The sequence below is a fragment of the Aegilops tauschii genome, chromosome 2 (assembly GCF_002575655.3).
Source record: "Aegilops tauschii subsp. strangulata cultivar AL8/78 chromosome 2, Aet v6.0, whole genome shotgun sequence".
In the NCBI taxonomy this organism is placed as follows: domain Eukaryota; kingdom Viridiplantae; phylum Streptophyta; class Magnoliopsida; order Poales; family Poaceae; genus Aegilops; species Aegilops tauschii.
The window spans coordinates 182053245-182065232 of record NC_053036.3 but is presented as its reverse complement, the minus strand read 5'-3'; the positions used below and the strand labels follow the sequence as shown (position 1 = coordinate 182065232).

The 11988-nt window shown below is 53.8% G+C and overlaps 1 protein-coding gene across 2 annotated transcripts; it reads left to right on the top strand.

Moving 5' to 3' along the window:
• Window positions 1-4742: 4742 nt before the first annotated feature.
• On the top strand, window positions 4743-10293 carry LOC109787212 (uncharacterized). 2 transcript variants are annotated; one of them, XM_020345769.4, is made up of 2 exons: window positions 4743-6134; window positions 9275-10293. In XM_020345769.4, the coding sequence occupies exon 1, from the start codon at window positions 4853-4855 to the stop codon at window positions 6131-6133; it is 1281 nt and encodes a 426-aa protein (XP_020201358.1). In that variant the 5' UTR covers window positions 4743-4852; the 3' UTR covers window position 6134; window positions 9275-10293. The 2 variants fall into 2 exon arrangements, with proteins under 2 accessions (XP_020201358.1, XP_020201364.1); XM_020345775.4 differs by having other exon boundaries at window positions 4743-6142; window positions 9275-10148.
• The last annotated feature ends 1695 nt before the right edge of the window (window positions 10294-11988 follow it).

Sequence of the window (11988 nt, the reverse complement as noted above, 5' to 3'; positions counted from 1 at the left end):
CGACGCGTTCAGTCGGCCAAGAATTCCAACAAGTTGACGCCAAAGTGGGAAGGCCCTTATCGGGTAATACGAGTCACCAGGCCCGGCGCGGTCCGCCTGGAGACCGAAGATGCTGTCCCAGTGAGCAACTCCTGGAACATCGAGCATCTTCGCAAATTTTACCCATAAGGCGCGGCTTGCCGGGCCTCCCGGCAAGCCACCTTTTGTACAAGCTTTGCCGACAAGGCATGTGACCCTCTGTACAAAGCCAGGCGCACACCCTGAGCATAAATAAACGAAGCGCTGGCGCCCTAAGTTATAGCATGCATGCTAGGTTTACGTCTCTCCCTCGGTTAGGGTTGAAAGTGCTTAGCGGCGACTAACCCCTAGCCTAGAGGTCGAGTGTGCATCTTTCTGTCCTCTTTGGTTCGCAGGGCACGTGGACACTTCTGCTGAGCCGCTTGGGAGAAAGAGAACGGACCGACACTCCGGCCCCGGCAAGCCAAGATTGCCGGGGGCTGAAGATACAAGGATCCAACCACGGCAAGCCATGGTTGCCGCGGGCTGCAGATTCAGATAAGTCTTTCATCCCCTGTTATGCATTTCCGTATGGAACTGGGACAAATGAGACCTCGTTCCGCTCCGAAACCACCATGCTCCCCTTCTTCTTGTACCCAAGCCACTGGGACAAAACCGGGTCGTAGATGCGGTGGCCAGGAGATACACGAGGGGCCTAACTCTACTTCACCCATGCCTCCGCCAAGAGCACGAGAATGGTCGACTGAAGTGGGGGAACGGCAAGGCCTGTTGCCGGGCGACATTGTTTATCTTAGAAATAACAAGGACTCGTTCCTTGGCATGGGCCTCGCTCACGCACAAAGAACCTGACAAGCACCCTTTTTCATTAAAAACGTCCCATACAGGTACAGTTCATACGGAATAAAAAACATGAACAAGGGGATTACAAGTTTTAAATCTAACAAGTGCCCGCAGGCTTACAAACTAAAAAGAGATAAGGTGCCCGTAATCCCTTTCTTGTCCCTCTCCTCAGAAGGTGGAACAAGACAGCAGGAGGGCAAAAGGGGCGCCTAGGCGAGGTACGAGGAGCAGAAGGCACCAAGAGAACATCTTGGTGCCGAGAAAGGAGCTGGAAGACGAGGCAGCGGGCCGGCAATACGCGATGAAGGCATCGATGCCCGCGTACTCCGACTTGACGGCCGCCACCCGCCTTCTTCGCCTTCTCCGGCCCTCCTATGCCAGCCGCCCAAGGAGACGACGGGGAGCGCCCCGATGGAGAGCTTGGCGAGGAAGGCCCTCGGCAGGGCGCGAGGCTGAGGGAGGGGCGGCGCGGTCAGTCGAAGTCGGGGTCGGCATCCTGCCGCTCGACTCCCTTGTCGTCGTTGTCGCTGTCCTCCTCGCCAGTCCCGCTCGAGGAGGAATCTTCATCGTCGGAGGAGCTCTCCACGCAACATTTTAGGCGAGTTCCAAGATCTCCGAAGACCTTGACGGAGAGCAGGCCGCCCTCTATTAACTTGAAGTAGAGGACGAGCCCCGCCGTCAGGCTATGGATGCGAGCAAATGTCTTCCACCCGCGATGGAGGTACATAACATGAGGAGCGGGGAAGTCGACGTCGACCTGCGTGCCGCCGTTCCCGCAGCCCCTCATGTGCAATCTGAGGGTCTGGGGCGGGTCGAGCTCCATTTCTCGAGCGAAGGGGGTAGGAAGACGGAGACGACGACGCGGTGGCCGGCGCAGCCTGATGAAGAACTCCCGAGGCTGGTCCCCGACATGGCCCTCCATCACGGGCGGCATCGCCGGCAGAGGCACGGGCATCGCGCCGCCTCGTCCCCCTCTCCCCCGACCGCAGCGGCGACCTCGACCTCGCCCCTCCCCCTTCCTCTCGTAGTCGTCTCCGCCGCCACGAGCTCGTGGGAAGGAGGAACGCGCTGTCGAGTAGCGACCCTCGCCCCCAGCGTTGAAGGGCCTGCGCCCCCTCTCGCCATGATGGGTGGAAGGGAGGAGTGGAAGTGGAAGACGATGGATGCTGGGAGAATGTGGGGGGTGCCATTCCTCCTCCCCCTTCTTATAAAGAGGCGGGGTCGAGGCTCGGCCGCACCGCTCAGCCAATCCGGTCATCGGGGGCGTAGGGAATCAGGACCGACCCGCTGCCCCAATCGGCGACGGCCTGTTTCCCGCCTGCCACCTGCATGAAAGGCACGTGGTGAGCGAGCAGAGTCGAAGGGACGGGTGAGGCGACCGTTCCCCACCCCGTGATCGTGGGGCGTGGGCGCCTTGAAGACCGAGACCCGAGTCCACTCAGTAAATGAGCCGCGCCTCCACGCCTCCCTCTTTTTATGGGGAAGGCGCGAGCCGCCTCTTTACTGTGATGTGACGCATGTGTGCGGGAACCGCCCCACGCATGACCCCCACGTCACGCACGCCCCTCCACGTCGCGCGTTCAACGCGGGTCGTGGGGAAGCGCAGCGGACGAAACAGTTACTGCGGTAAAATCCGCCCCACCTGCCCGCACACCGTTCTGGGCCTGGCCCAAGCGCTTATGTGTGGCCCAGGCCCGAGGGCTCCTGTCGGTGTACAAAAGTAGGGGCTCTCCTTTTTGACCCGTTTACTTGTGCACGGGCAGTCAGAGCCACGCGCCGCGGCCACGCCTAGCAGGGCAGAAGAGGGAAGCCGGAGAGAAGCCAAAGCGCAAGACAACCGAGGTAACGCCAAGACCAAAAACACAGGAGAGCAAAGGGGCGAGGTGGACTCCCCCGGAAAGATCCCTTGCCGGGGCGGCCTCCGCGGCCCCGGCAAGAGCCTTGCCGGGGCAACTTGCCCGATGCCAGCAGAGCAGGCCACCCTTGAGCCCGTGGGTTCCAACACCAGCCAACCAACTACATTGGAACCAGGGCTCGGGAGGCGCCTCTGTGGTGGCATGCAGATCTTTGTCAAGAACATAAACATGTGAGATCAGATGAGGACCAGAAGATGGCGACCCTCGGCGGGATCCCAGCCGAGGGAATCCACAAGACCCCCAGCAAGCACCTTGCCAGAAACGATTGCAACGCCACGGCAAGACCCTTGCCGAGGGCATCAACGGGGCCACTGCCAGGCCCGCACCAGCCAAGACTCCACCGACCGTCCCCAAGCAGCTGTTAGCTCAACCAGCTGGGCAGACACCTGCGTGGCGACAGGCGGCCTCTACACCAACTCAGCAAGCACCTGCGTGGTGGCATGCAGATCTTCGTGAAGGCCCTGCCACCGCGCCACCTCAGCTGCCTGCCTGCCTACATGGCACCGCACGCATCACTGGGCTGGGTGCGTGTCGAAGCGAGGCGGAGCGGCGACGGACGGGACGGGCCTCGTTCCCGTCCCCGATAAAGCTAATGGACACCTAAGTAGCGCATTTAATGCGCTTTGTCCCGTAACGCCGGGCGATAAGCTCGCGCGCTGTACACCTTTCCACCTCCTGTGTGCCACTGTGGCGACCCCTTTTGCCTATAAAAGGAGGCCCGAGGCAACCAGGGGAGGGATTCGGCTCTTTTGGGCAAGTTACACCCCGTAGCTAGCTCAAGAACACTCAATACATCCACCAAAGCAGGACGAGGGTATTACGCATCCTCGCGGCCCGAACCTGGGTAAACGATCTGTGTGCTTCCTGTTAGACCTGCTCTGCTCACAACCCCGCGCCCGCCAACCGTAGGAGGGATTCCAGTGATCCCATAGGTGTCGTTTCCCCGACACCAAGCTAGACTCCCACCTCTTCGCCCACCCTTTGTTTCACCAACACCCACCCTTCTCGTCATCGACGTCACTTCTCCGCCTGCCCTCCTCACAAATGCCACCTATGTGTTTGCTGTGATTGACGTCTATGTCGACACATCCTTTGTGTAGCTTCAACCTTGACTTGAAACTTCGATGACGACGACACACATCATCTACCCCGGGCTGACGGTGGTGCCCAGTACGGTTAACGTTGGCGTCAGCGAAGCACTATGCTCAGGGTGCGCGCAAACAATGCCAGGATGGCTGGTGTGAGGCGGCGATGGGTGATTAGGTTAGTTGAGGGCGACATGGCATGACACAGTGAAACACAGCTCCACGTTGAGCCGGGCGCGACCACGTGGTGGTAGCCCATAACGCTCAAGGGGACAACGTCGCGTGGAGACGACATTGCACACGGAGGGATGGTTCATGGATCAACGTTGGTACGAATAAGCGCAACGCCGGAGAAAGGTGGCGCCAACTAGTGTTGTTGCCCAGCGCTTCTTGCCGCCCGCCTCCTTCTCGCAGTTGTTGCTGGTGCCCGCTCACTACCTACACCGTCGATGTCAGTGTGCTACTGCATGAGATAGATGGGAGGTGGGAGATTTAATAGAAATTGTGTCGAATACTTATGTTCTTCTCTTTTTTTTCAATATATTCAACCATGTCTTAAAAGTGGTCTGAGGGGTAAATGTGTCTTTTCAAGTATCACTTAACGGCTAAATGGATGGAAGTTGCGAGAAAGAGATAAAATTTAGAGGCAGGGTCAAATATGGAAGATATTTATTAGGTCAAATATTGAAGCCGAATTTTAATTAGAATCAAATAAGACATAAAATTCAGAGGCAGTGCCAAACATGGAAAAGAATTATTAGATCAAATAGTGAAGCAGAATTTTAATTAGAACCAAATAGGAAGGAATTCTCGTTTATCAAAATAAATAAATAAATAAATAAGAAGGATTTTTCTCTTTTTATAAAGCAAAAAGACACCCGAGAGACAGTCGCCGGGGAACCTGAGCTGGGTTTCAGACAGAGCAACGCTAGCTCCGTTGCCTCACATCTAGCTCGACGACCCACCGTCGGCCGCTCGCTCCCCCACCACATCATGAGCTCACAATTGCCTACCCCGCCGCCCCCCGACGCCGACGACCCTCCGTGCGCCCCGAACTCCGACGCCCCTCCGTCGCCTCCACAACTCCAGGTTTCCCTCCCAGACGATATCCTGGAGGAGATCCTCCTCCGCCTCTCCACCGCGGCCGACCTCGCCCGCGCCTCCACCTCCTGCACCTCATTTCGCCACGTCGTCGCTCCCCGCTCCTTCGCGCGCCGCTACCGCTCCCTCCACAAGGCCCCCGTGCTCGGCTTCCTCCGTGCTGACTTCTACGCCGCCCAGTCTCCGCACCCCTCCGCCCCGGTCGCCAACGCCCTCGCGCAGGCTGCCGACTTCGCCTTCAGCTTCCTCCCCAACCCCGCCTGCTGGAGCCCCCGTGACGTCCGCGACGGCCGCGTTCTCTTCTCCGCCGTCTCAGTCTCCGAAGGTCGTGGCGACTTCATAGACGCCACCTCCAACACCTTCGTGGATCTCGTGGTCTGTGATCCCCTGTCCCGGCGCTGCATCCAGATCCCACCCGTCCCTGAAGACCTAGCGGACTCCGTCCAGCACTGTGGCATGTTAGATTTCGAGCCCTTCTTTGCTCCGGCCAGTGACGATGTGCGGGCGGATGAATCGTCGTTCAAAGTGATCTGCAAGGTGCTGTGCGAAAACAAGGTTGCTGTCTTCATCTTCTCTTCACACACTGGTAAATGGGTTAGTATTCAACACCATGGTTTGGGCGCTTTGTCCAATGAAGTTGTGGATGCATTGTATGCACGATGTGGACTGCATCGGCGCCATTATGCACACGGTTGTTTCTGTTGGGTGTTAGAATGGATGGACAAACTGCTCATGCTTGACACACGTGAGATGAAATTCACCATTATAGATCTCCCGCCCAACAGTCATGGGGGAAGGCTCGCCATTGTGGAAGCAGGAGAAGGTATGATTGGGTTGTTAAATATTGGTATGCGCACGTTAGACTTCTACTGTAAGGTTTGGCGAAACAAAAGTAAAGGCACCAAAGAGTGGCAGCACAGCACGATAAACCATCCGTTGCCCAATTATCACTGGTGCATCATTGGTGCGGATGAGGAGTACTTACTCCTAAGAGGGATTTCGCTAGATTGGCCCTGGTTTGGAAGCTCTTCACAGCAGAGACCGGATATAGAGTATTTTGCATTGGAACTCAAGACATTGCTGCTTGAGAGGATGTATGTGTCAAAGAACAAAATGATGCATGCTCACCTGTATCGAGGCTTCCCACCATTATTGTCTCCGCCAAGCATATGAGGTAGTAAGGTTGCTACTGTAAACTTCCTTTGTGTTTTTAGCAGTCGATAGTTACTTTATGTTGTTGATATGCTTTGCCATCCTTCTTGTAAAGCAAGTCAAACCAGGGAATGCAATCATGATTGTTTCTTGTGCAACAAACTAGCTGTTCTGAAGACTGATTTTTTGCACTAGTTGTTTTAAGGTTCGCAACAACATCACTTGTCGTAGATTACTGCCATAGCGCCTATATGGCAGTTATGCATGTTTCTTTTTGAGATCCCAATTATGCATGTTATGTGGACCAGCCCATCAAACGTGGAGTCTTACCCCTTAATTAGTGTCTTAGTTGATTAAGCATCTTTTTTAGGAAAGAGTCGAGTCAGTTTTGAAGCCGTGTTAGAGTTTGAATAGTGTTACCGACTTGTTGGTCAAGTCTTGTCTATTATATAAAGGGGCCGACCCCTTTCAATAAAGCAGAGAAGAATATTGTCGTTTACTTTTATCTACTTTTGAGTAATTAGGGTTAGGTCATAGTAGATTCCTCCAATTTGGTATGAGATCCATCTCGATGGCGGGCAAAGAAATCGAGGCTGTGGGGCAGATGAAGATCACCACGAAGCAATTGGAGACCTTCACGCTCCGACGAGTGGAGGACCAGGTGCTCCTCGCCGGGTTGGTGCAGCGCTTGACGGCACTCGAGCGACGGCTGCCGGCCCTGCCCCCACCTTCAGATAGACTGCAACAGCTGCCCATGACGCATCCACCCTAGCGACCTGGTGCTTCCCCTCGCCAGCAGCACCTCCGGTGCCCCCTTCTCCAACGTGGCCATCGCCACCGCCGCCGCCGCCTCTACCGCCTTCATGCCTCCACCTGCCAACCGATTTCATATGCCGTTATGGCTGCACCCCCCCCCCCCCCCCCCTCCACAACCCATCTATGGACCCACCTCGCCCATCACCTCCCTTCTGCCCCTACTTAACAATCACCTCGGATTAGGTTCTGGTTCAGGCGTGCCTTGCTTCCACAAGCTCGGCTTCGCGACATATGCTGGTTCGGTCAATCCTCTTGGTTCGCTAAATAGGTGCGAGCAGGAAGCTGACAAGGTCTGAGCTGCAGCCTACCACCTCACCAGTGACACTCAGTTCTGGTACTTACAGCTCGAGGGCAATTTCGGCATGCCGACATGGGAGCAGTTCAAGGAAGCTTCCCATGTTTAGTTTGGGCCGTCACTTCACGCCAATCTTTCGGGTGAGTTGGCACGTCTGCCGTTCACTTCCTTGGTTGCCGACTAGACCAGCAGGTTTCTATTTCTCATGTGCCACAACAATGAGCCATTAGCACCGTCCCAACAACGGCTTCTGTACACAGCAGGGCTGCCTGATGGTCTTCACATTGGCGTCGAGCTTCAGTGGCCATCTTACCAACATACCGCCATCTCCTTCGCCAAGGCCTATGAGCAGAAGCATTTCCCGACAACAACGCCATCACAACAGCCCTCTGGTCCTACAGGGCCCTTGTGCCCCTCCAATCTTCCCACGGCCAACGCAGCTACAATACCTTCCCCGCCAGCGCCACTACCACTTGTTCTGTTGTCGACCATTCCAGAGCCAACCCCGCCACGGCAGGTTTGGCGCTTCACTCCAGCTGAGTTAGAAGAACGTCGCAGCCAAGGCCTTTTCTTCAACTGCGATGAGATTTATGTTCAGGGTCAGCGGTGCGCGCGACTCTTCTTCATCGAGGCTGATGACGACGACCAAGAAAGCTCCACATCTGGTAGCACCCAGGCTCCCAGGGAGGCAACTGACAACCTACAGCTTGCGGATCGGGGTCACCGGTGCGCGCGGCTCTTCTTCATCGAGGCTGATGACGACGACCAAGATAGCTCCACATGACATCTGGTAGCACCCAAGGCCCCCGGGAGGCAATTGACAACCTACAGCTTGCGGACAAGCTGTTTTTCAAGGAAGGGAGAGATGTTATGTGGATCAGCCCATCAAACCTCGAGTCTTGTCCCTTAATTAGAGTCCTAGTTGATTAAGCATCTTTTTTCTTGACTGTACACTGTAGGGCAATCTCCCCACAGCAATTTTTATTAGTTAAGCAAAGGCAACATACAAAGTTACAAGGCTTGAGCTAAGCCACTTAAGCATCTTTGTTAGGAAAGAGTCTAGTCAGTTTAGAGATTGTATTAGAGTTTGAATAGATTAACCGGCTTGTTGGTCAACTTTTGTCTATTATATAAGGACGCCTATAGTCAGCGAACGCTCGCTGGGAGGGATTGCATTTGCGAATGTTTTCTATGGCAGTTTCTTCAGAGAGACATGGCAATTTCTTCAGAGAGGCATGGCAGTTTCTGGAAAGAAGAAAATTTTGTGGCAGAAATTGCCATCTGCTACCACCTAAAAATGTCATCAAAAAACGTTTGCTTAACATCCCTCTCCTAGAGGACGTTCCCCAGTTTGTATTTTCGACTATATAAAGGGGCCGACCCCTCTCAACAAAGCAGAGAAGAATATTGTCGTTCACTTTTATCTACTTTTGAGTAATTAGGGTTTTAGGTCAGTAGTAGATTCTTCCATGCATCTCATAGACTCTTTTTGTCAAATCTGGCATGGGTAGATGACAGTTACTTTGTACCAGTAATGAATTGGAGAACATTTGCTTCTACCTCCCTTGGCTGTACTGGTATCAAGATAGCGTATTCATGAGAGTAATTGGGTTGGGGTTTCAGGGAAGTGTTTAGGCAAAGTGCATAGAAAATTGTAAACCGGCCTATATTTTGGGTCCGAAAATAGTTGTGGTATGGCCCATATTTGTTAGATTTGTTTCTGACAGAGTACTAGCTACACGTACTTATCTTTGGTTTAATTCCAACAAAAACATTTTTCGTGGCTTTGATATTTCTTGTAGCACATAATTCTTCCTTGAAGAATAAGTAACATACATAATTAGGAACAAAGCACCGTTAAAAAAAAACATACATAATTAGGAAAGAATTTGGTTAAATTGATTTTGCGAAAATACATGCGGTCATTTTGAAAACTTATCTTAAAGTTTGTGGTTGGAGCATTCGGATAACTATAACATGGTTCAAATAGATATGATTCCTATTAGTAACTCTAATCTGTGGTATTTGTGCTCTGCTGACACATTCTGCAGGACATCTCGAGGGGACAAAGCACCGTGGATATCAGCATCTGTACGATGGCTTTACTATAGGAGAATACATCGGTTGCTACTGACAAGGTTACTGGAAACTAAGGTGTTTGGGAAAGGTTGAAGTTCAGTAGTGGGATTTGCTCGAATTGCAGGAAATTCAACTACTGTATGGTATTTGTCGGGGCTTCATAAAACATGATCTAATCCTCTATGCAGAAGAATTTACTTTTGGTGGTCTGGTTCATTCCAGGAACATGGATGTTCGGAAGGCCAAATTGCCTTCCAAATAAGATCTTGTGGGCTTCCCCCATAGCACTAAAAGACGGCATTCCGATAGCAGTTCAAGTTGGCATATAGACACCGGCCAGGAAATGATTAATTTTCTTTCCGTGAAGTGAAGGAGAATGCTAATCACAGATCTTGATTTGTGGTCTAGCTTAAAAGAAATATTTGTTTGGGTTTCCATTGAACTTTCTTCTATGAGTTGGTTTCACCAGGGAGGGGAACCTGGTGATTGATCATGGTGTTGGGTTTGGGATGTGTAACCTGGAATTTGTGGAGGGTTTGGAATCAAATGCCTATGGGGGTCGACTAATCAAGGCCGTGTTGCATCAAGCTGCTCAAGGAGAAGAAAAATGTCTTGGAAGAGAGGAGATGGCCATCTGATCGTGGCGCTATCTTCTTGATCTCTTGGTGTTAGTCTCTGATTTTGTGGTGTGGTCTTGTTCTGTACTCTGCTGGTAGGGTTGTTGTTATATTCTGCTTTGATGCTCGTGTGTTGTGAGTCTGCCATGTTCGGTGAGTGTCACCATCTTCCTTGTATCTGTGAACATGTTTCTTATATACTTCAAAAGCTCAGGAATTTTTTTCCCCATTTTGTCTAAGACATCAGCTACTATCGGTAGTGTCTACTGGCTGTGATGACATCGATCTGTAGTTTGATTTGTCCAATGGCATCCCATCATCCCATGTACAAATCTGAATAGATAAATAAATTGAATATGTTTATAACCAGCTTATGTCTGGCCTCCCATTCTTGTCCAAGTTCTTGTTGTTACTCTGCTAATCGCTACCAATGATCGCGGGGGATGATGTGGCTGCTATGGATGGTCAAATTTGACAATTTGATAGTATCTTCTGCTGGAGTAAGAACTGCTAAAGTGTTGGTAGATTTGTGGAATACAGAAAGGAGTCAAGACTGGTTCGTCGCTGCCTTTCATTTGAGATGATTGTCCAATAACTGGTGTAAGATAAGTCGTTTCGTAGAGCAGCTGCCGTCAACTACATGCATCTTTCTAACCTATCTGCTCGGAATATTCAGCGAGACAGTGAATACTATGAGGGACATTGCTCCTCGGTAAGAGCAACTCCAACGCGCCGACCCATTTTGTCCGCGCGCGTCTGTTTGGGTCATGGCGGACAGAAAAGTCGGGCCAACGCGCCGCGCGCGTCTGCTTTTCGTTCATCCGCCGACCCATTCACGGCCCAATTTTGAGCCTCATTTGTGTGGGCACGGACACGAGACAGACACGTGCGCCGCTCGCCAACTACTCCCTCTGGCCGTTAGTCGGTGGCAAAGCGTTCACCATTTCCCTCCACTTTACCAAAAACCCTCCCGCCCGCGCGCCCTCCTGGCCGCTCGCCATGGACAACGCCTTCGATGCCGCCGCCGGCCTTGCCTCCCTCGCCTTGTCCGCCATCACCTCCGCCCCCTCCGGCAAAGGCAAGCCCCGCGCCCCCGCAAGACCGCCACGACGCCCAAGAAGAAGAAGCAGCTGACGCCCGAGGAGCGGGCCGCAGAGTCGGCGAAGAGGAAGGGCCGGAGGCACGCGGCGAACGCAAGGGACGAAGCAGCGGCCGCGGCCGCCCCCGCGCAGCAGGATCTACCTAGGGTTAAACCTAGGCCAGCACAGGCTCGTCAACGCCGCCGTGGTTGCGGCCAGCACCGGCTCGTCCACGTTTCCTCGGATGGTGCTGCAAGAGTCGCCCCGCGCGTCGGCGATGCACCCGATTCCCGGCTTCCACGTCTACTCGCAAGCCTCCCGACTCTCCGGGGAATGCTCGCCGGAGGTGAGCATGGTGGCGCCTTCCACGCCCGCGCCCGTGCCCATCGACCTCAACGCCACGCGGTGGTCGTCGCCTCGTCATCTGAGGGGCGAGGAAACACGCGCGGGAGATGCCAGCCGACGTGCTCCCCGACGCCCGCAACCTGTTCGACAGAATGCCGGCGGCCGACAACGACGAGACGACCAACTGTTTCATGGAGAGCATCATCTTCGAGGGTGGTGCGGCGACCGCTCGCCGAGACTAGCTACGATCCCGACGAGACCCAAAGCAAAGACGGTCGAGGGCCGTTCACGCTGGCGACCTATGATCAAGCTGCCATGCACGTCGCCTTCATGGAAGATCAGGTCGGCCTGGACGGCTTCCCGCTCGACCACGAGTTCTCGGAGGACTACGACGTCGAGGAAGAGGATGAAATGGACATCGACGATGAGCCTTTGTTCGAGAAGGAGCTCGCCAACCAAGCCGCCGGGGCGAAGCCAACGCGCAAGAGCAAGCGGAAGAAGGCATGCACGCCGTCCGAGGACAAGCTCCTTTGTGAGTGTTGGAGGGACATTGGGCAAGACCCCAAGGTCGGCGCCGAAGAAAAGGCATCGACCTTTTGGATTTGCATCCATCGTGAGTTCCATGAGCGCAAGAAGTTTGCGGCG

What these genes read in the sequence shown, in the direction of transcription:
- LOC109787212 (XM_020345769.4), top strand. Translation starts at nt 4,853, where the DNA reads ATGAGCTCACAATTGCCTACCCCGCCGCCCCCCGACGCCGACGACCCT.